This window comes from Otolemur garnettii, unplaced genomic scaffold, assembly GCF_000181295.1.
Source record: "Otolemur garnettii isolate 467f Iridium unplaced genomic scaffold, OtoGar3 scaffold00007, whole genome shotgun sequence".
NCBI lineage: Eukaryota > Metazoa > Chordata > Mammalia > Primates > Galagidae > Otolemur > Otolemur garnettii.
The window spans coordinates 5,330,951-5,350,702 of NW_003852402.1; the positions used below are offsets into that span (position 1 = coordinate 5,330,951).

The 19,752-nt window shown below is 52.8% G+C and overlaps 1 protein-coding gene across 4 annotated transcripts in view; it reads right to left on the bottom strand.

Annotated features, from left to right (window-relative positions):
* MPPED1 (metallophosphoesterase domain containing 1) overlaps positions 1–19,746 on the bottom strand; it is a 71,800-nt gene extending 52,054 nt beyond the window's left edge. Inside the window, exons 1-3 of one of the 4 annotated variants that reach the window (XM_003783127.3) lie at positions 12,031–12,036; positions 7,426–7,718; positions 110–291 (exon numbers count right to left, since the gene is read on the bottom strand). In XM_003783127.3, coding sequence (XP_003783175.2) covers positions 110–291; positions 7,426–7,649 — 406 coding nt within the window. In that variant the 5' untranslated portion in view covers positions 7,650–7,718; positions 12,031–12,036. Of the gene's footprint in view, positions 1–109; positions 292–7,425; positions 7,719–12,030; positions 12,037–14,873; positions 15,682–19,618 lie in introns of those variants that run through there. The other 3 variants (XM_003783126.2, XM_003783125.2, XM_012814186.1) reach the window with 3 other exon arrangements.
* Positions 19,747–19,752: the final 6 nt, after the last annotated feature.

Genomic DNA, 19,752 nt, shown 5'->3' on the forward strand with positions numbered 1-19,752 from the left:
AGTGGGGACCTACCCAGATCCTACTCAGCACACCCAGCACACCCTGGACAGCGGGGACCTACCCAGGTCCCATCAGCACACCCAGCCCACCCTGGGCAAGGAGACCTACCCAGCCATTCGTTGAACTTCTTCACTTCACTTGGGAGCCCCAGCTCAGTGAAGTCCCCGGCGTGGATCAGCACGTCGCCATAGGGCATCTGGATGGGGTCCGTCCTTGAGTGGGTGTCAGAGACACAGACGAAGCGGGTGTAGCCAGGAGGCTTAGGGGCATCATGAGGCACCGGGTCTACCCTGAGGCGAGAGAAGACAGCACAGGTCACAGGCGACAGAAGCTGCAGCTCGTGGCCCCACTGGCTCCATCAGATCCAGCAGACCACAAGCTGGGCACCCAGCTTCTGCCTGGGCCTGAAACCTGACTCTCCCTCTCGCTAGCCTGGCAAAACATTCTTGGGCCCCAAGCCTCAGTTTCCCCCCTATGTAAAACAGGAACCTCAGCGGGCAGCTGTGGGGGCTAAAGGAGAGGAGGGACAGAAGGGCTGGTACAGTGAGGGCCTGGCCACTGTGATGATGGGCAGCCCACCCAGTCACAGCTGCACTCCCAGCCTCTCGTTCATTTTCGTCCCCCAGAGGGATCCTTTTTGATGTCTGTTCCTACTCGCCCTCCTCCTGGGAAGTCTGAACGCCATGGATACGCTCTATGTCTGTTACTGTACTGTGTATTCATTTATGCTTTAGACATAAGAAGAGCAAGATTATTTTCCACTTTTTAACCAGTTTTCACCCCTTGGGGTAGCTACTAGTCCCACTGAGAACGGTCAGATGGCACATATGCCATCCAAGCAGAGAAGTATGGGATGGGGAATGTCACGAGAACATGTAAAATAAAGGCATCGTCTCAAAACTATGAGTAAGTCTTGTCATCCTTAAACCAAAGGCCCTCCAGGATTGTGTAGGAAAACAGCCCTAGAATCAGAAGACCAAGGTTTGCATGGCCTGGCTTGTACGTAGCACATCTGTGAAATGGTGCTAATTCACCAAACAAAAACACACAGAAAATTTTAAAACTCAGCACAAATGTAGGTTCTTGTTCCTCATGAGCCCACCATGTGACCGATGAAGACACTGAGACCCAGCTGGGCTGAGTGAGTGGCCCTGGCCCCCTCTGGCGCATACACGTGGAGGTGAGCTAAGACTCTGGCACCAGGCCTGAGGCTCCCCGTCCAGCACTCCCTCCACTCCACACTGCCTCCCTGGCTGAATGATTTTGCCGGGCTCAAAACTCTTAAAAACAACTCGATGACATTTCAACAAGCAGCTCTCTCCAAATGAGTATGCCGCTCGAGGAGTTGTGTTTAAATCTAATTATGCGGCAAACCAAAAGCGGTACCATATCAGTTACATAAATACTTTTAAAGACATCTTTCTAATTATCCTTTTTTTTTTCAGACAATATACTTCGAAGAAATTTAATTAACACCTTGCAAGAGACGTGGGTTCAGCATGCTAATGTGCAGGGAGCATCAGCACGCTCCATCCCCGTCGGAGGCGCTGAGCCAGCCTCTCCCCCATGGGGAGCACCCTCAGTCCCCTTGTGGGAGGCACTGAGCCAGCCTCTCCCCCATGGGGAGCACCCTCGGTCCCCTTCTGGGAGTCGTTAAGCCAACAGAGAGTCCCAGCAGGTCTGGGCGGGGCAGGACAGGGAGGAGAAAGAAATCCCCAACTGAGTCCCCGGATGACCAATCAGGAAGGTGCTAGGAGCTCTTCTCTCTCTATTCATTCATTCATCCACTTGTTTACTCCACACAGCACATCTTAAACGCCTACTGTGTGCTAGCCACAGGCTAATGGTGGAAGCAGACTTGGCCAGACAATGGCAATACAGCCACCTCTACAGACAAGAGGCAATACCTGGGCTGGTCTGAAAGCTGAAATCTCCCTTCCAGTTAATTCCTACCAATGCTCTGTCCTCCCCCAAGAAAGACAGTCCAGTAGCCTTGACTCCACCTGCACCCCCTGTATTCCCCCCGACCTCCAGCTGATTAGATCAAGGGCAGCCAATCACTACTAGGCTCAGGAACACAAGTGAGCCAATCAAATTCACTCATTCATTTTGTCTATCTCTCTTTCAGGTTTTAAAGATGCCACAAGGTGACAAAGACCAAGTCATAGAGACAAAGAAGGGAGACACAGGGAGAAACAGAGCTGCTTCCCACAATCAGTCCTCCAGAGAGCCCTACCTTGCCAAGAAGCTCTAGGTGGGCCACTGCTCCCACCGGCCAGTCAGAAACAGTGAGGACCCTCGGGCCGGGCCTGCTGTGGAGCCAGAGCGCTTTAATTAACTCTGCTCCCATTTGCCTACACCCTGAGGCTCCTGGAGCACGATGCAGATACAAACCTAGCAATCCCCAGAGAAAAAAACAGACTCATTTCCCTACACAGTCCTCCAGCTATTTGGATTGCAACAAACGCTCAACTTTGAAATAACAACAACAATCATGGTATCCACGGTCCCCACTCCGGAGAGCGCTGTGATGTACTCAGCAAGTTATAGGCATTTGTTCTCTGCACCCTCACAGGGACCATGTAAGCCAAGCACTATGAGTAGCCCCACTTTACAGGAGAGGAAACAGAAGCTCAAGAAAAGTAGACTTAGCCCATGATCCCAGCTACAGAACCCAGTAGGGCTGAAATCTGAAGCTGGTTTTTCATTCTAGAACTCACACTAGGCTGGACTTTCCAGGCCCAACTTCATTTCATTCAACCTATAGACAAATGCTTAGTGAATGCCTCCTAAAATCTAGGCACCTGCCAAGTGTAAGGGACACACCTGTGGACACATGGCCCACAGAGGAGCTCCCAGCAACCCTGCCAGTGTTTGACATAACAAAAAGAGAAAGAAGAGTGGAGATACGGAAAGCAGTGCATGATCCGGCACCTGTCATTTGACCCCTAGATCCAGCTATACCTGAAGCTAGGCCCAAACCGAACTTCCTAGCTAATGGCTAGGAAGTAGCAGAGGCTGTTGCCCATTCTTGGGGAAATGGGGTCCTCCGAAGGTCCAAGTGAGGACAGAGGCTCCAACAAGTTCAGCCATGTCACTGGGCATCAACTATTGTGTTTTAGAACAGGAAGGACCTCTAGTCCCTTCCTCTCATTTTACAAATGGGGACACTGAGGCCTGGGGAGGGACAATGACGGCTAGCTCAGGATCATACAATAGCCGCCCTGACTCCCTGCCTGCTGCTTTTCTCATGAAGCGCTGGCTCCAAGGTGACCCAGCCACACCCCGTCCTGCGTCCTGATGCCTCTCAGCCTTTGCTTCTGCTGACCCTTCCACCTAGAGTGGCCAGCTCCACTTAGGCCATGTCCTCCCAGCCCAGGGTTTATGCTGCCACCCCAGGAAGCCCTCCTTGACCCGAGACACTTCCTGGCCCATGCTGCCTGCCTTGACCTCGCTCCCTTTTCTTTCCTTCTTCCCATTCACTGTTCTGGGCTCAAGGGACGCAGCCCCAAGCTGGTGGAGGGGAGAGGCACTTGAGAAATGGCTCCACAAATGGATCCATAAGCACAGACTGAAGCACGTGCCAAGAGAGGAGGAGGGGGGCTCTAAGCACCTGGCAGGGAGGAGGCTGGTCTGGGAGGGGCCGGGGAAACTTCTGTGAAGAAGTGACACCTAGGTGAGATCGGAGAAAGGAATCAGGGTTTGTAAGGCAAAGAGATGGGGAAGCACAGGGAACAGCATGCGCAAAGACCTGAGGCAGGAGGAAGAATGGAACGTTCAAAACACTGGGAAGTGGCTTCTGCATCCTTAGCTCAGTGGACGAGAGGGGCAGGATGAGGCTTGAGAGCTGGATGGTACCTGGGGTTGGGTCCTCTCCTGCCTCGCCCCTGCCCCGCCCCCAAGCTCCAGGTTGAGCCCACTGTCTCCTGGACATGTGGAGGGACCCCATGGTGCTGAGCAGGAGTCCTGGCTGCCTGCACCCAGCTCCTCATCCATAGAGAGGGGTCAGCACATGGGCCTGGCACAGTTGTGAAGGCTGAGGATAAGGTACAAAGGGGCTATTCCAGGTCTGTGTGCACTCCCAGCCCACTCCACGACATTCTCCAAGGACCCAGAGCTATCTGAGTGCCCAGAGGCTCTTCAGAGGGGTGACTCAAGTCTCTCTCCCCTGTGACTCTTTTTAAAGGCCTGAGAGAGTGGCTATAACTGACACCACAGCCCCCAAAGGTCCCTACGGGACAACCCTGCCCCACAGCACTCACTCTTGCCCTCTCACTGAGCACCAGTCTCCTTGTACGCCTCTTACCCTCCAGAGCCCTGGGAGGGCTCTCTCAAGGCCCCCCAGGGTCTCTCTGCCCCAAGCATGAGGCGTCTTCAGGGCCCACAGCCCAGAGGCCCAGGCTGGGAGATTCATTACTCAGGCAAAGGTGGACTCCTTACTGGCAGGGTCTCCAGGGGCAATTACATAAATCATGCAGCTCAATCAGAGGCCATTTGGACTATCACTGTTGTCATTAATTATAAATTGTGGATTTCTTAAATAAGGCCCCGTTGCTCCCTCACCCCAGAGACAAAGCCCAAGGTGGCAACAGGTCGCCTGTTGGGAAGTGGCATCCACCCTCCCACCTCTCCCTGGGTAGGACTCACCACGGAAGCCCACCCAGCCACCTGCAGCGGCCTGCACACTGAGTGAAGGGGGGAGGCTGCAGCCCCCCGTCTCCAGGTCTGCCTTGGCTTTACCTGTGTGCAAAGTCATGTTTCAAAGCTGAAGTCCAAGGCATGCTCTTCCAGGGGCCCCATTCACATCCTCAGAGTTGCCTCAGAGCCCCTCTGGCCTGGAAGGCAGGGACCCTCACAGCCACGGGAGGGGCACAGAGCAGCCTAGCATAGGATGGGGCAGGCCAGGCGTGAGTCCTGCTGGGGCACCTGCCTCCCCAGATGACCCACAGGAGAGCCACTAAGCTCTTCCTCCATGGCACTCCTCACTCCCAGTGTCACACACTTTGCCAACTGTCTGCCACCCCACTAGATGTGAGCTCAGCATAGACAGGGCTGGTCTTTGGCCTCTGCTGGGTCCCCAGCACGCAGCCTGGATCGGGCATGTGCTAACAGTACTAACATCTGCTGCTGCCCACCAGGCCCTTCTCTGCATGGCTTTACCTGTTTCACTGTAGTATTATCATGAGCAGCATTCCATGGTTGGGGAAACTGAGGCCCTGAGAGGCATGAACCTGACCCAGGCAGGCTGGCTCAGAGCCTGAGTTAACCAGCAACTTACCTGGCTGCCTACAAACATCCCGAATGAATGAACAAAGCAGCAAATAACGCTCAGTTGCTCAGTGCAAGGGGAAAAATCATCCCTCGAAGAAGGACATTCACCACTCTTGCTCAGGACACAGTCCAGCCAGCGGAAGGCCCCCTCCCCGTAGCAGCCCTGTCTTACCCAACTGGGTGGCTCTGCAGTTCTCAGACACCCAGGTAGCCCCATGGAGCCTCCTGACCAGCCCACTTCCTCCTCAGCCCCCCCCCTTCTCTGGCTAGCAACCTAGAAGTTAAGGGGGTCCAGAGGCCCCCACGGGGGGTTCTTTCTGGATCCCTAAAAACTGGCAGGAGCCTCCTCTCTGCCTTCCCCTTTTCTCTGGCTCCGTGCTCACACTAGAGGCTCACTGAGTGTCTGCCTGGCCCAGGCAGGAGTGCTAGGAATAACGGCTCTACACCACACTGTCTGTGCTGCCAGGGACCCTCCGAGAGGTGGCAGGGTATACGCACAGGTGCAGACATGCAAACCCCACATGCTCCGGGAGGACCTGGTGCTCTCTCCACTCCCACTGGGCAGGGCTCCAGCCCAGCCTCCAGGGACCTCAGGCACAGTCACTGCCAACCTGCCTGGCCTGAGAACTAACCCCACCCCACTAACAAAAGAGAACCCCCAGCCCGCAGAAGACCCCTCCCTGTAGCAGCCTTGTCGGGGCCCCACGGTCCCACAGTGCAGCGCCTGTGGCCCCGGGCCTTCCATCCTGCCTAAATCCACCAATCTGGCTCCCAAAACAGAAAATCCAAGACACTCTGCAGCCGCTGACAAGGCTGGGCCTGCAGCCCCCACACAAACAAGCGCTGCTGAGACAATGCTGCTCCCACTGCCCTGAGAACCCTTCCTGCCCAGCAGAGGCCCGGCCTGAAGGAGAGCAGGCAGGAAGAAGGCAGTCCCTCCAGGCCACCTCCAGGCTAGGCTCCTTCTCTAAGGGGTCCACATGCCAGTCCCCTGAGGGACGGTGCTGGGACCCCTTGAGAATACCGCCACCAACAGCACTCATAGACTCTGGACCCTCTCAGGAGCACTGGGCCACCCTGTCACAGCTCCCATCCAAGATGCTGCCCCCTCCCCACTCTGCAGGGTCTTGCCCTGCCGGTAGTCTAGACCCAGCACAAGGCAGGGTCCCAGGGTGGCCAGGACACCACAGTATCTAACACCACAGGTCCCAGTGGCTGACACCACAACCAGAGTCGTGGAGACGCTGGGTGTGGAGAGAGCCCTGGGCAGGGGGCAGGCCACTCTGGCATTTGCCTGCTGGGTAGGCTTGGGTGGATCACCTCACTGGCCCCCAGGTTCCCTAAGCTCTGTCACACGGGACCATGGGAAGAGCAATGGGGATAAAGGAGGAGGGGTCCCCTAGGGACATGGGGAGTCACAGCACAGGGCCTAGAGCTTATCCACCTCCACCCTGGGCCACTCATACTTCTCCAGAACTTCAGAGAAAATCCAGGGATTCTGACCCATGCACGGGTTTCGGGCAGGTCCTGAGTGCTGCTCTAAGGGAGTCCCAAGTCTGTGCATCCCCAAGGTGCCCTGATACTTTCCATCAGAGTCCCCAGGGCGAGCAGCAGAATTTCCTCATTCTCCATCTCTGCCCTGACAAGAGACATGAGGGTCTAGAGGAAAGGAAGAGGGACAGTGGCAGTCAGCCCGAGACTAGGGTCCTAACCTGCCACAGGGCCTGTAGCCAGTCCCTGACCCCCTTTGGGGCTCAGTCTCCTCAATGTACAATGAGCAAAGTAAATCAGACTGGAGTCACTGGCCCAAATACCAGCATGGGGAGCAGGAATTGGGCTCCCCAAATGATGCCAAGGCGACATTTTATAAATCCAAGCCAGAAGTCTAGACGCATCCGCCTCATTTTTAAATATTTGTCAAACATTCTCCCAGCCAAATATAACAGGACTGCAGGCCAGAATCGGCCCACAGGCCACCAATCTGCAGCTTCCCCGTTCCCTCCCAACTCAGAGCCCTGATGATCCCGGGATTCCAGAACTGGTTCAGTCAACAAACACGTAAAGCTTGTCAACTGCGTGTGGAAGCCAGGAGGCACCCACCCAGTGGCCGTCACCGCCCCAGCCCGGGGGCCCCACCTGGGCGGCCCACTTACATCTGCACGTGCGGCGGCTGGAAGCGGCCCTGGTTGATGTTGTAGAAGGTGAAGGCCTGGGTAGGGTTGGAGCTGTACTCGTCCACCTCGATGAGGAGCCGGCCGTGCTGGTGCCGCCGAGCGGCCATCACGTGCGACTGGGAGAACGCCATGCCCAGGCCGCAGGGCAGCAGCGCCAGGGCCTCCGCCTTCAGGACGCCGGGATCCCACCTAGAGCGCCACATGGACCTCCGCGGGCCGCCCGGGCATCTCCCGCCGCCGCCGCCCGGCCCCCCGCCAGACCTGGAAGCAGACTGAGGAGACGGAGCAGAACCGTGCGACAGTTAATCTGTTTAGGATTTGCTTTATTTAATGTCAGATGAAGATTTAGAAAGAGGGAGAGGGCGGGGGGAGAGGGGAAAAAAACACAGTCGTACAGCTCAAAAACTCATTACAAATCTTTCCAACTCAGCAGTTTGATGAATATACTTTGGTAAAAAGAAAAGAGCAGGGAGGGAGGGGACCAGGAAAAAAAGGAAAACAACCGGCAGGCTGAGGACGGATGCGTGCAGGGCCCGACGTGTTTAAATACTTCAGGCCTTCCATTTTTGTATTCCTTCAACACAATCTCCCAAAGCCTACAGGGTGACAGGGAGCTGAGGAAAGATAATGGCTGGTATTTTGTAAACAGGTAAGTTAAGTTTTACTCTCAGAATTGGGGATTAGGAAAGAGTCCCCTCCAACCCTAACCTGGCCCACAGTCCCCCAAACACGCCCACATGGCCCCACACACACACCCTTGCAAGCCCGAGCAGGTGGGGACAGCAAGGGTGGGAATTCCGTCCTCAACACCACTTTCACCTAAAGAGATCTCCAAGTGGCAGGGAGAAGGGACTTTCCCAGACACACATTGCCATGCATCTCGGGGCTCAGGGGTGGTGGTGGAAGCTGGGGGGTCAGGAAAGGAGGGATCTGCCTTCCCCAGTACCCCCTTCCCCTCTCCTTACAAGGAACTCAGGGATCCTGATGTTCCCAGCAGGCTGTCAATCTACTCAGAATCACAGTTTTGCAATGCTATAATTTTTTTAAATATGAGTATAGTTTGTATTTAAATTTACTGGACTAAAACGTCCCCTCTGAATGATCCCAACTCGGCTGTGGAGAAACTGGGAAACACCTGGGCGAGACTCTGTCTTACCCCAACACACTCAGATGACAGCTGATGCCTCCTTCCTAAGACTGTAGACTTTTCCCTTTCCTTTTCATAATTATTCTTTTAAACAGTATAAATAGGAAATGCCTTGAAGATTTTTTTTTGTCATTGTTTTCAGTTTTTGGTCATTAAGACCATCCAATGATTCCATTTGCGCTGTATTTAACCAAGGAGAAAATAACATAATTTAAACTATTCCTGGACAGTCATGTCCCAATCACATTAAACGAAGAAAAATCCCCTTTGCTTTGCGCTTGGAAGAAGAATCGACACAGTCAGAAAACAAATTAGATTAGGAAAATGGCAAAAATTAGAGACTGGAGAACATTTTAATTATATGCAAAGGAGAAATGGGTTATTAATTTTTTAAAAACCTCGATCATCTCCATAAAAGGTGAAATAAATAGCAACATCCTCCTTCTCCCCCACCCATCCCCCAAAACTCATCCTGAGCCACAAGACAACCCCTTCTTCTCCACCTGAGAAGGTAAGAAAAAAATTCTACTTTTTCCTCAAGACACACTTGCTCCTAGCTCTTTGTCTCTGCTGTTTCTGAGTGAACCAGCTTTCAGGCGCAGCTGGACAGGCATCTGAGGGGGTTAGTTGGGGTCTCCCAATCTTGGGGCTCACAGAACCAGCTGATCTTGTCCTGTCTGTAACTGCTGCCCTGCCCAAGAAGCCCTGAGAGAGGCCCCAAAGCACCAAGGGCTCCTCCTGCTCTAAGCCCTGGATCGGGACAAGATTTGAGCCTTAGCATTGGCTAACTTGCTGTGTGACTTTGGGCCAACCTCCTAACCTCTCAGAGCCTCAGCTTCATCTTCGGGTATGCAGTTAGATGAGGAAGTAAGCAGGACTCCCGAGTCCAACGCCCGGCAGGCCCCTGGTGCCCAGCTAGCACTTGTTGTAACTATCACAATCACCATTCAGTTCAATGTTGATGCCTGGGGATTGAGAGCCTGCTATCTGCATGTGCTGCCCGGGTACTGGGGCACACATGATGCGGGGATGTCAAGTCTGAGCCCAGGGCCCAGGTAGGAGCTGGGGGTGCCTGCAGGGCCCTGGCAAACTCTCTCAAATGCAAGCTGACCATATCACACCTCTGCTTGAGATCCTTGACACGGCTCTGCATAGTGAGCTCTTAAACCCAGAGACCTTTATTCAGAGCCACAAAATTCCAAGACTTTGCGAGGGGTTTTCTCTCAATGCACCCCACCTAAGAGACAGGTCTGCCATATCTCTCATTTTGCAAATGAGAAGGCCAGGTCTCAGAGAAGTGAAGTCTCCCACCAGTGTGGCAGACACCTAGACGCTGGCTGCCCAGCTCCCAGGGTCCAGCTCCTTCCGTGAGACCGCTCTGCCCTCCCCTCCAGCTGGCTGCAGCCAACCCACCTTTCCTCTCAGCAACACTGGTGTGTCCTCAGAGAGGCCTGGATGTCCCCTAAGGGTGGTCTCCCTTTCTCATCCCGCATGTCAGCTGCAGCCCCACCAGCTCTGTGACTCCAAGCAAGTGGTTTAGCACCCAGACTTTCCACTTCCTCCTCTACAAGATAGAAGGGAAAGCCTCGCAGGGTTGTGAATGCTAAATGAGATGACAATTGCCTAGTAAGTGCTCAGTAAATGCTAGCTATTGTTATTTTTCTATTATTATCACCCCAGGGCCTATCACAAATACTTCATAAATACTGAATTAGTGGATAGATGGATAGATGGAGGGATGGAGGGACAGGTGGGTAGAGGAACGGATGCAGGGACAGATGGATGGAGGAATGGATCCAGGGATGAAGGAATGGGGGGGGGGGTGCAGGGACGAAGGGACTTTCTCCCTAGTGTCCAGCACAGGCCTGGCAAAGGGTGGGCCTCAAGCAGAGATCAGCTAAAGACTGAAACATCATCACCCCTCTCTCCTGACCCACCCTATAGCCCTGCAAGAAGGCTGGCCAAGGTGGGCACAGCCCTTGTAAAAGGGGGATTCCAGGGGCTCCCATCCATCCTCCTCCCAGGGAAGCAGGCCCAGCATGCGGCTGGCCTGCACTGGGGGAGAACAGCTCTGCACCAGGGACTCAGCTGGAACAGGCAGGCAGCAAAGCACCCCAGAGGCACTCAGCGGTGAAATGCTGCATTTCACATAAAGTGGGTTTGCAATGGGCCCTGCTCGGAGAAATCAGGGAAACTGGGAACACAGCGCCTTCTTTTAATACCCATTTAATATTTATGGAGCCGCAGCAGCGCGTCAGCCACCGTGCGAGAAGGCAAGCGTTTCTCTGCCGCGCAGCCCATCCGCAGAGGGGAAGCCGCATTTCCCAAACAAACAGCTTGTAGCTGGGAAGCATTTACACCTGGTCCACAAAACCACGCAGCACTCGAGCAACGCAGAGTGTGCTGGGACCCAACGCAGGGAGACCCCCAGGCTTCCATCCTGACTCTCATCCAGCAGGGTGACCTTGAGCAAGTCGTGCATCCTCCATGGGGGTGGGTCAGAGAGATGGAACCAGGGAGGAAGGGTGGAATGAATGAATGAAGCACTACTTATTCAACAGACATCCACCCCAGCCCTGCGCCTCTCTCTCTTCCCAGGTGCCAGAAAGAGCGATGGAAAAGCAAAGATCCCTGCCCTCAAGGAATGGGGGAGGGGGTAAAATTAATGCCTTAGTAAAGAGAAGAAACACTTTCAGATAACATGGGGACCTGGGAGGAAACAGAACAGGGTAAGGGGGTGATGAGTAAGGGAGGAGGGGTTTGCTTTAAATTGGATGATGACTAAGAAAGGCCTATCTGAAGAGGTGATGTCACCTCACACAGGACTGATGAGAGAAGCCAGCCACACCCAAACCAGGGGAAAGAGAACTGAGGCAGAGGGAATGGCAAGTGCAAAGGCCCTGAGGCAGAGGTGGCGTCAGTAAATGGCCTCACTTTTACTATTGCTGTTGTTGGCCCTGGCAGCTTCTGTAGTGGAGAAGAGCCTGGACTGTGAAGTCAGAGGAAGCAGTAATCAAATTCAGCCTCAGGAACTGCTGAGCTATGGGACACTGGGAAAGTCACTCAACCTCTCTGTTTCCACTTCTTCATTGGTGCCCTCAAGGCATTTCAGAAGGAACATAAGGAGCCATGTGCCTGCCCCTCCATAAAGGCCCAGTGTGCCCAGATCAGGTCTGCCCAGTCCAGCACTTGTTGAAAAATTCCCTCCATTTTTTAGGACTTGTTCTCTGATAGAAGGGCTCCCTTTTCTGTTTTCTTGTCAAAGACACATATTTGTTGGTCCTTAGGTACCACAAGTTGAGTTGGACCCAGGCACTCAACAGAAAACCTGGGCTTTAGCCAAGACACCAAGGAAAAGAGCCATTAGACATGGACCACGTGGAAAGTGGATTCTAGGAATGAGGTTGGACTCCAGGCCCCCACCCCAACCTGTGTACCTGTGCTTCTCTGACCGCACGCCGCCCCCGACCTTCTCTGGCCTTCTGTTGGTCTTGGCCCTCCATCACCATGGCCACACCACACCCCCCACCAGAAGGAATATCCTAGAACTCCCTGCCATTCCCTCTGGCACACCAAGCCTCTCAGGGGAAGCCCAGTTCCCCAAGTCAGCCCCAGAGGCTGCACTCGGCCCCCTCTCACTTCTCAGGCCCCACTCAACTACTCAGGGGTTCCCTGGCAGAGCAAGAGCCACACCTCAGAGTCTCCACACATACTATCCCCTCTGCCTGGAGAGTTCTGCACACCACACCACCCCCACACTCACCCCATTTCCTGACCCCTGCCCATACAGACTCAGAGGGCTCAGGGCATTGGAGATATCTTCCCGGGCTGCCCCTGAAGGTCAGGAGCCTCTGCTCACAGCCCCTCAGGTCCTGCACATAGTTTGGTTCTGTGTCTGAGCTAAATGAGAAGCCAAGAATAAAATGAAACATGAACAAACCAACAAATGGATGGACAGATCGACCGACGGACAGATGGGGAAAACTGCACCAGCCTTTGCATCTGACAGTCCAGGTTCAAAAGCAGCTCCTCCTGCAGCCTAGTTTTTCAACTGCAAGCGGTGGACACTAAAACCTCCCTCTGGGGACTGCTGGGATCAAAGACACAGGAGACACAGCAGCCCTTAGCCAGGGGCAGCACACAGTAGGTACTTACTAAATGTCTCTTCTACTCCTGTTAGAAATTTCTGATAAAACCCAGAAGCTCCTCAAGAACTTTGGAGAATCCAGCAGAGAGTTTCAGGGAGTCAAGCAACATTCCCATGCCGGGTCCCCAACCACGGCGTGGAGCCGGGGGACTGCGGGAGGGTGCTAAGAATGAATACGGCCAGTATAGCCCCCAACTATGGCATGGAGTCTAGGGGCTGCGGGAGGGTGCTGAGGCCAAATGTGGCCAGTACAGCCCCCAACCATGGTGTGGAGCCTGGGGGCTGCGGGAGGGTGCTGAGGCCAAATGTGGCCAGTACAGCCCCCAACCATGGTGTGGAGCCTGGGGGCTGCGGGCAGGGTGCTGAGGCTGAATACGGCCAGTACAGCCCCCAACCATGGCATGGAGTCTGGGGGCTGCGGGCAGGGTGCTGAGGCTGAACACGGACAGTACAGTCTGACCTTGTTTTTTCCAAGAAAACTCTTCACTACCCCTCTCACACAAGCACTGGTCAGCTCCAAAACACGCTGTTCTCTGGGCCAGACCCTGTTCTGAGACCCAAATAGATAAGAAACGAGCCCTCAAAGGGCTTAGACCAGTGGAAGCAAACAGACAGATGAACAGACCTCCTCAAAACCCCAGTATGAGCAGAAACAGTGGAGGGGCTCTGTGGGGACCCAAGAAAGCCCCCACCAAACCAAGGCCAGCCAGTGTGCGCAGAGGGCCACAAGGGAAGGCACGGAACAGGGCCTGGGCTCACGTGGGGCATCTCAACAGCAGGTGGATTTTTGCAAAGCAGAGCGTGGTCATTCCAGTGGCCCATATCTATCCAAAGATGTGTCAAGAAAATCTTGGAGCATTTGCACTGCCTGGATGGCTGTTGACCCACACACCAAAGACATACCTACTTTGCAGAGTGAGGTTCTGGTACCACTGTTACCAGCATCCGCTCTGGCTCTCAAAAGTGTACTGATTTGGAAGGTCAAGGTCACTTTTAATGAAAGACAACATGAGACTATTAAGGCAACTACCCTCCAAAAGCCACCTCCATTCATTGGCATGTCTTCAACAACAGCTGTGAGGCTAGGACAGTATTGTGTTGTCCTGCGCCCAAAACTCAGTTGACAATCAACAACCACAGAGGGACGACTGTCTCATTAAACATGAGAAACTGCCAGGGAAACATCCCCACCGCAGCCTTCCTGGCTGCAGCATTCTGGAGAGCCCCATGCTTGGGTAGATTCTGTCAGGACTCCAGCCCCACCTTTGCTCCAAGTCCGTTTCACGTCCTTTTCCTGTGAGCAGGCTCAGCCTCCCCAACTGGGCACCCAAAGCACCGCGGCTTTTCTCGCAGCTGAAGGCTCAAAGCGGTGTGGGGAGAGAGCCGCTCAGCTCAGCAAAGGCACTGCTTGTTTGCTGAGGCTTTTGTTGCAATGTGGGGAAATGTCACAGAAAAAACACACTAACACCTCCTAAGTGGTCCCCCCAAGCAAAATGCAGGAGATAATATTTAACAGAAAAAGTACCAAGCTGCAGGGGCTTGGGGAGAATTCTTTTACAAGCCGTGATTCCCACACAAGCTCAAAAATCACTTTTAAATTGTATTTTCTCTCCTTGTTTGGCTTGTGCCCGAAAATATGCAATGGATTAGTCAATAGCGGAAAATGTCAGAAAGGGTAAAAAATAAATAAATAAATAAAGAGAGACTCAAAGGAAAGGAAAAGAAACAAACAGCCCAATGGAGAAAAACAAATCAAACCCAGTCCCACCGTGCCCTAAAATGATGGACCCTGACGTCTGACCTCCCTCATTATCAACTATGGGTTTCCAAGGGAAAAAGCTATTGGCCTGCAGCTGGTATTAGCAGCTAAGCTGAATGAGTTGATGAGCTAAGTAGATGAAGGAATCCACAAATATAGTGAAAATTAGACCCTATTCCTTGAAAAAGGATCAACCACAAGTGACTTTAAAGCATTTACCACTTAAAAACCTTTTAGCTGGGCCCATTTTGAATTATGACTACATGATTTTAAATTACACTTTCTAATTCCTCCCCACCACCACCCCAGCAGTCTCTGCCGCCTCATTTTCCAATTATGTACTTTTATTTCAGAATATGAAGAGTGCTACTTACTGGATCATGTCCTGTCTGCCACAAATAGCTGCTCACTTATTCCTTTAATTTTAGACATGAATGCAGTCGGTTTGCCCGGCTTGTCTTCAAATTCTGAGTATCCTCTATTCCCATTGCACAGAATGAGGCCCGAGATGCAGAGAAACCCACAAAGCTCGGGCAGAGAAATATGTTTGTAAACCAGTGCTTCACTCCATAAATTATTATAATTCTTGGTGCTTTCTATATCCATCTAGCAGATCAGCAATCACATAAATAATAGTGAGTAGACTGATTTTTTCTTCTGCAAAGTGCTATGTCCTAGTTTTCAAAATAAAGCACTTGGAGAAGAATCACGTATCTGTGAGTTGAAATGGGAAACTGCTCAGATCCATCTCAAACACGCACACAGATGTATCACACACGAAAGGAAATAAGAGGTAAACGTGTAGAGATCAGCATTCTCGGTCCCCTTCCCGCAGACACATCAAGTCACACTCAACATGAATGGGGGTTTGGGACATGGGTGGTTGGGGGGAAAGAGTCAAGAGGGCCGTGGTTGCTCAGCACGCAGACACAATTTGCAAAGAAAGTAAATGTGGATTTACAGTTCTCGTGGAAATCTATTAAACAGATGTCACTGAAGCATAATCAAATCGGCACTATGGTAATTCCACACTTAAGTCTAAGATTGGGGTTTTGCCATTTTTATGATCAGTTCGACTGTATTTTTTGTGATCGTGCAGGAATTTGCAATTAAGGATTAAACCTGCAAAGTATGAGCAATTAACTGATGTGTCTGAACGACAAACTTAAGAAAGCAAAACTCCATTCTCCAACCCCCTGCTCATTCATGCAGGGATCCTGGGGTAGGCTAAGGGGCTGGGGGGGCATGTGGCTTTCCCGTGAACACCAAAATGCTAAAAAGGGCTTCACTGTGAAAGGAGAAAGGCGAAAGGCAGGGTGCCGGGAAGGGCTTACATCTCCCGGGCAGCCGGTGCGATCGATTTTGCAGTCTTGCAGACTTCAGTACCATCCAGAAAATGCAAAAGAATGAAATGAAGGCGAACCGATGAGAGTGTTAGAAATTGGAAGCAGACATCATTTTCTCCTCTGAAGTGATGAAATTGGCTTGGGTGATGCCAAAAGTCTTTTCATGTGCATCAATGCTGTGAGCCTCAAATCTTTCTTGAAAGGAGGGAATAGAAATGTGAAGATGAGCCATTGACAGGGGACATCACAGAAACAAACTTTCAGGTGCAGACTGGGGTGACAGGAAGGGGAGCCACCTCTCGCCTGACTCTGAAATGGACGCAGATCACAATCAACCGGAGGAGAGAAATTTTTTTTTCTGCAGTTGCTTCTATGTATGATGATTACTAAGTTCTGACATTAATCTGGCCAAGTTCAGGTCCAAGAACCCCCCCTCCATAGGGGTAGTTCACAAAAAGTCACAGAAAGACCAAGGAATATCTCATGTCACCACTGGAGTTCAAAACTAATACAAATAATCTCAGTTTGTTACAACTTGTTTCAGGAGATTGGGCTGCCCTCATCCGTCATAGACATTTTAAATAGAAATACAGCATAACTAAGTCTCATTTCATGGGGGAAAGTCAAAATAAAGTAAAACATTTATGTTGGCTGCAGACTGCTCAGGACACCAGAAAGAACCACAGTGACTCAATCAACCGAGAAACTATTTATATATTTATATCCTCCCCCTAACGCAACCCCTCAAAAGGGGGCTCTTATTTTTTTTCTCTTATGTTGTTTTTGCTTTTGACATTTTAGTCACCTCTTCAGACCAAGTCAAACCCTGGCAGTCTGAAGAGGATGCTTGCTGGTGGTCTCACTATGTGGGGACGTCCACACACCAGGGCCCCGAGTTGCAGTGAGTTACATTAGAATGCCCCCGGGCAGCCTACACTAAGCAGTTCTTCCTTTACCCCCACCCCCCGTCTTCTCCCTGACCCCCTCCAATGTTGGGCACAACTGGACCTAGACCATGAGGCATCCTGACCAGAAGAACAACCCCACAAACAGGCCTGTGTCTTATCAGAGGAGCCACCAACTTCAACCTGTGGGCACAGAGCCAGCCTGAGAACCTATTCTTGGGCCTCTACACCTGGGGAGTCCCTGGCCCCAGGACCCTCACTCCAGAGGTGCAGGGAGACATAGTTACATACTGCGGAATGGAAAGATCTCAGGGAGAGGAAGAATGGCAAGGGAAAATTCATGAAAAGACCCTTTTTTGTTCCCGATGAGGGAGGGGCGATTGGAGAGACATGTCACATTGTCACATTAAAGATTTTGACAGACAATTCAGGGATAAGGCAGAAATTCCACCCTTAACGGCAGCTCGCAGGAACTTGAAAGGCATTAACTAACCTCCACTAATTGCATGTTTTTCTGTGCATAATATTTACTTGTTAAAAGTCTTTGCCTGGGCGATTAATTTCCTCTGCCCTGCTATTCACGATCAGCTCACAGGCCTGAAACTAGAAAAAGGAAGTCATTTTGATAGATTAAAAGATGATTGCACTTTGGGGAAGGTTTTCTTTTTTCCAGAAGTCCAGAACCCACACCCGGAATGCTAATTTTTCCCATCAAATGCTTCCTTCAGTGAAAACCAATGGCCATCCTTAACCCTTCCAACAAGTGGAGAGAGATGTGTCCCAGATGAGGGGTACATACCAGGGGCCCCACTGCCTGCCTGGGAAGGTAGCAACTTTAAGGGAGAACAAATGAACTTAAATCATTTTCATTGGATGAAGATTTAATAGTCTCATGAGTGGACTGGGCAATTTCAAAAAGCAGGCTTTTCTTAAATGATCATTTCTTATGTTGGTCTGTGTATTCCTGACAGTTTGGGCTTGAGAAGAAACACCCAAGATACCATCATTTCCCTAGACCTAGACCTGATCTACTGTCCATAAATGCAGCCCACAGGGCATCACCTGGTGGGGTGGGGGCAGGTGCCAAGTGATTCTAAGCATACATGCAGCGGCCACACGAGATGCTTCCCCTGACTTGTAGATGACACTCCGAGCCTACCTGCGTCAACGTCACAGGTATCTGATTCAATCCAGGTCTTCCGAAATTAGTGAGAATAAATAGGAAGGCGTCCCACGCCAAAACACTTCCGAACACACGATTAAATCTCCGTGACTGGATTATCGCCTTTTGACTAGCCATCAGCCAATTAATGTGCCTCTAACGGGTGAGCACTCGAATGGAATGGATGTAGCCATTCTTAAGCTGAAATCCATCTTGAGAAAAAAGATTTTACAAGTGCTATGGGGCTGCCACTCAGAAAGCCAATTTGCAGGGATCCGGATACGGAGGAGCGCGGCTCATTGTGCTGGCCCCCATGCTACAGGCCCTGCAGACTGTGCTGGGCTCCAGACGGCATTCTGGTCACCACCAGCTCTAAAGCCCTGGCATCCTCCCCTGTCTCAGCCCAGCCCAATCCAGGAGACCCCACCCCAGATGGTCTCTTGGAGTCCTGGCTCCGGTGGACAGAGGCCTTAATTCCAGCCAGGACTGGTGGTCATGCTGGTGGCCTCCCTGACACCCCACCAAAAGCATGTTTAGCCCTATACCAGATTACTCACAAAGTTGGCTTCTCGGTATTTATTTTTTTTAACAAAGTCCAGTCAGAGCATTAACAAAGCGTGTGTGTCTGCATGGCCCTGTCCCCCCATCCCTGCAAATCCTGGCCATTCAACTCCTGTAGAACCAGCTCACTTTTGTTCCCCTCAGTTTAATTTCATAATTGTTTGCCACTTAACAAGCTCTCCTCCGGGGTCCATCAACCAAGCTGTGGACATGGGGAGGTGGGAGGCAAAGAAGCTCCTGGATCTGAAAAAGAGGCCAGTCCAGCTCTGGGGAAGAGACGTCCCAGAGAGGTTAGCTGGGCAGGAGTGAGGACCAGCTCCAGAATGGGGCCTCCAGAATGGGGCCTCCAGACAGCCTGACGGGCCGATGGAGGACGGTGGGTCTCCAGCCTCCTGGACACATCCCCTCTGACGACCCTCCTGTGGTTTGCCGGGGTGAAGGGAAACGGCATGAATTTGCTCCCGCATAGCGCGTCCCAGAACAAACACACACGAGACGGAACTGCTCCTGGGCACTGGCACTGCGTGAAATGCCGCCTTGGAGGGCTGGGACCTGTCTGGTTAGCCAGTGATTCCCCGGCTGGGCACACAGCAGGCGGCAATAAGTATGTGTTGAATGAGTGAGCGGATGGATAGATGGACAAATGAAGGCTGGACGGAAATGGATGAAGTTTCCAGCAAAATCTGGTGAAAGTGACCACTGGACCAGCGTCAGACTCTCCTCCCTTCCCCCAAGTGCCAGTAGGGGCTTCGCTGCGCACAGTAGGCGCTCCACATTCAGTGTCCGCTATTGTTACTACCGTCGTCGTCACTTGCACCCCAGCAGCCCCCTTCTTTCACCAGCTACTCCTCCAGCAGCCAGCAGCGACCGCCAGGCGGGGGAAAAGTTTCGCTGACCCCGCGGCCCCAGCCCGAGTGCTGCGCCCGGGCCGAGCCCCCTCCCGCCCGCACCCGCTCGGCAGGCAGGGCAGCCCGGCGCCTGCACCCGGCAAAGGCGGCCAAAGTAACTTTGCGGGCGCCCCTGCGCTGAGCCGCGGGCGTCACCCCGCGCCTGGAGAGGGTCCCGGCCGCGCCCTCGCCCGGCCTGCGCCCCGCGCCCCGCTCCCGTCGCGCCCCAACCCGCGTCCCGCCCGCCCCCGGCCCTACCTGGCCCCGGGCTCCTCTTCGGCGGCCGCGGCGGCCGCGAGCAGCAGCGCGCACCGAGGGAGGCAGGGGCTCCCGGGAGGGAGGCGCGCAGGGGCGGGGGCTTCTCCGGCGGCGGCCGCCTCGCCGCGCGTCCG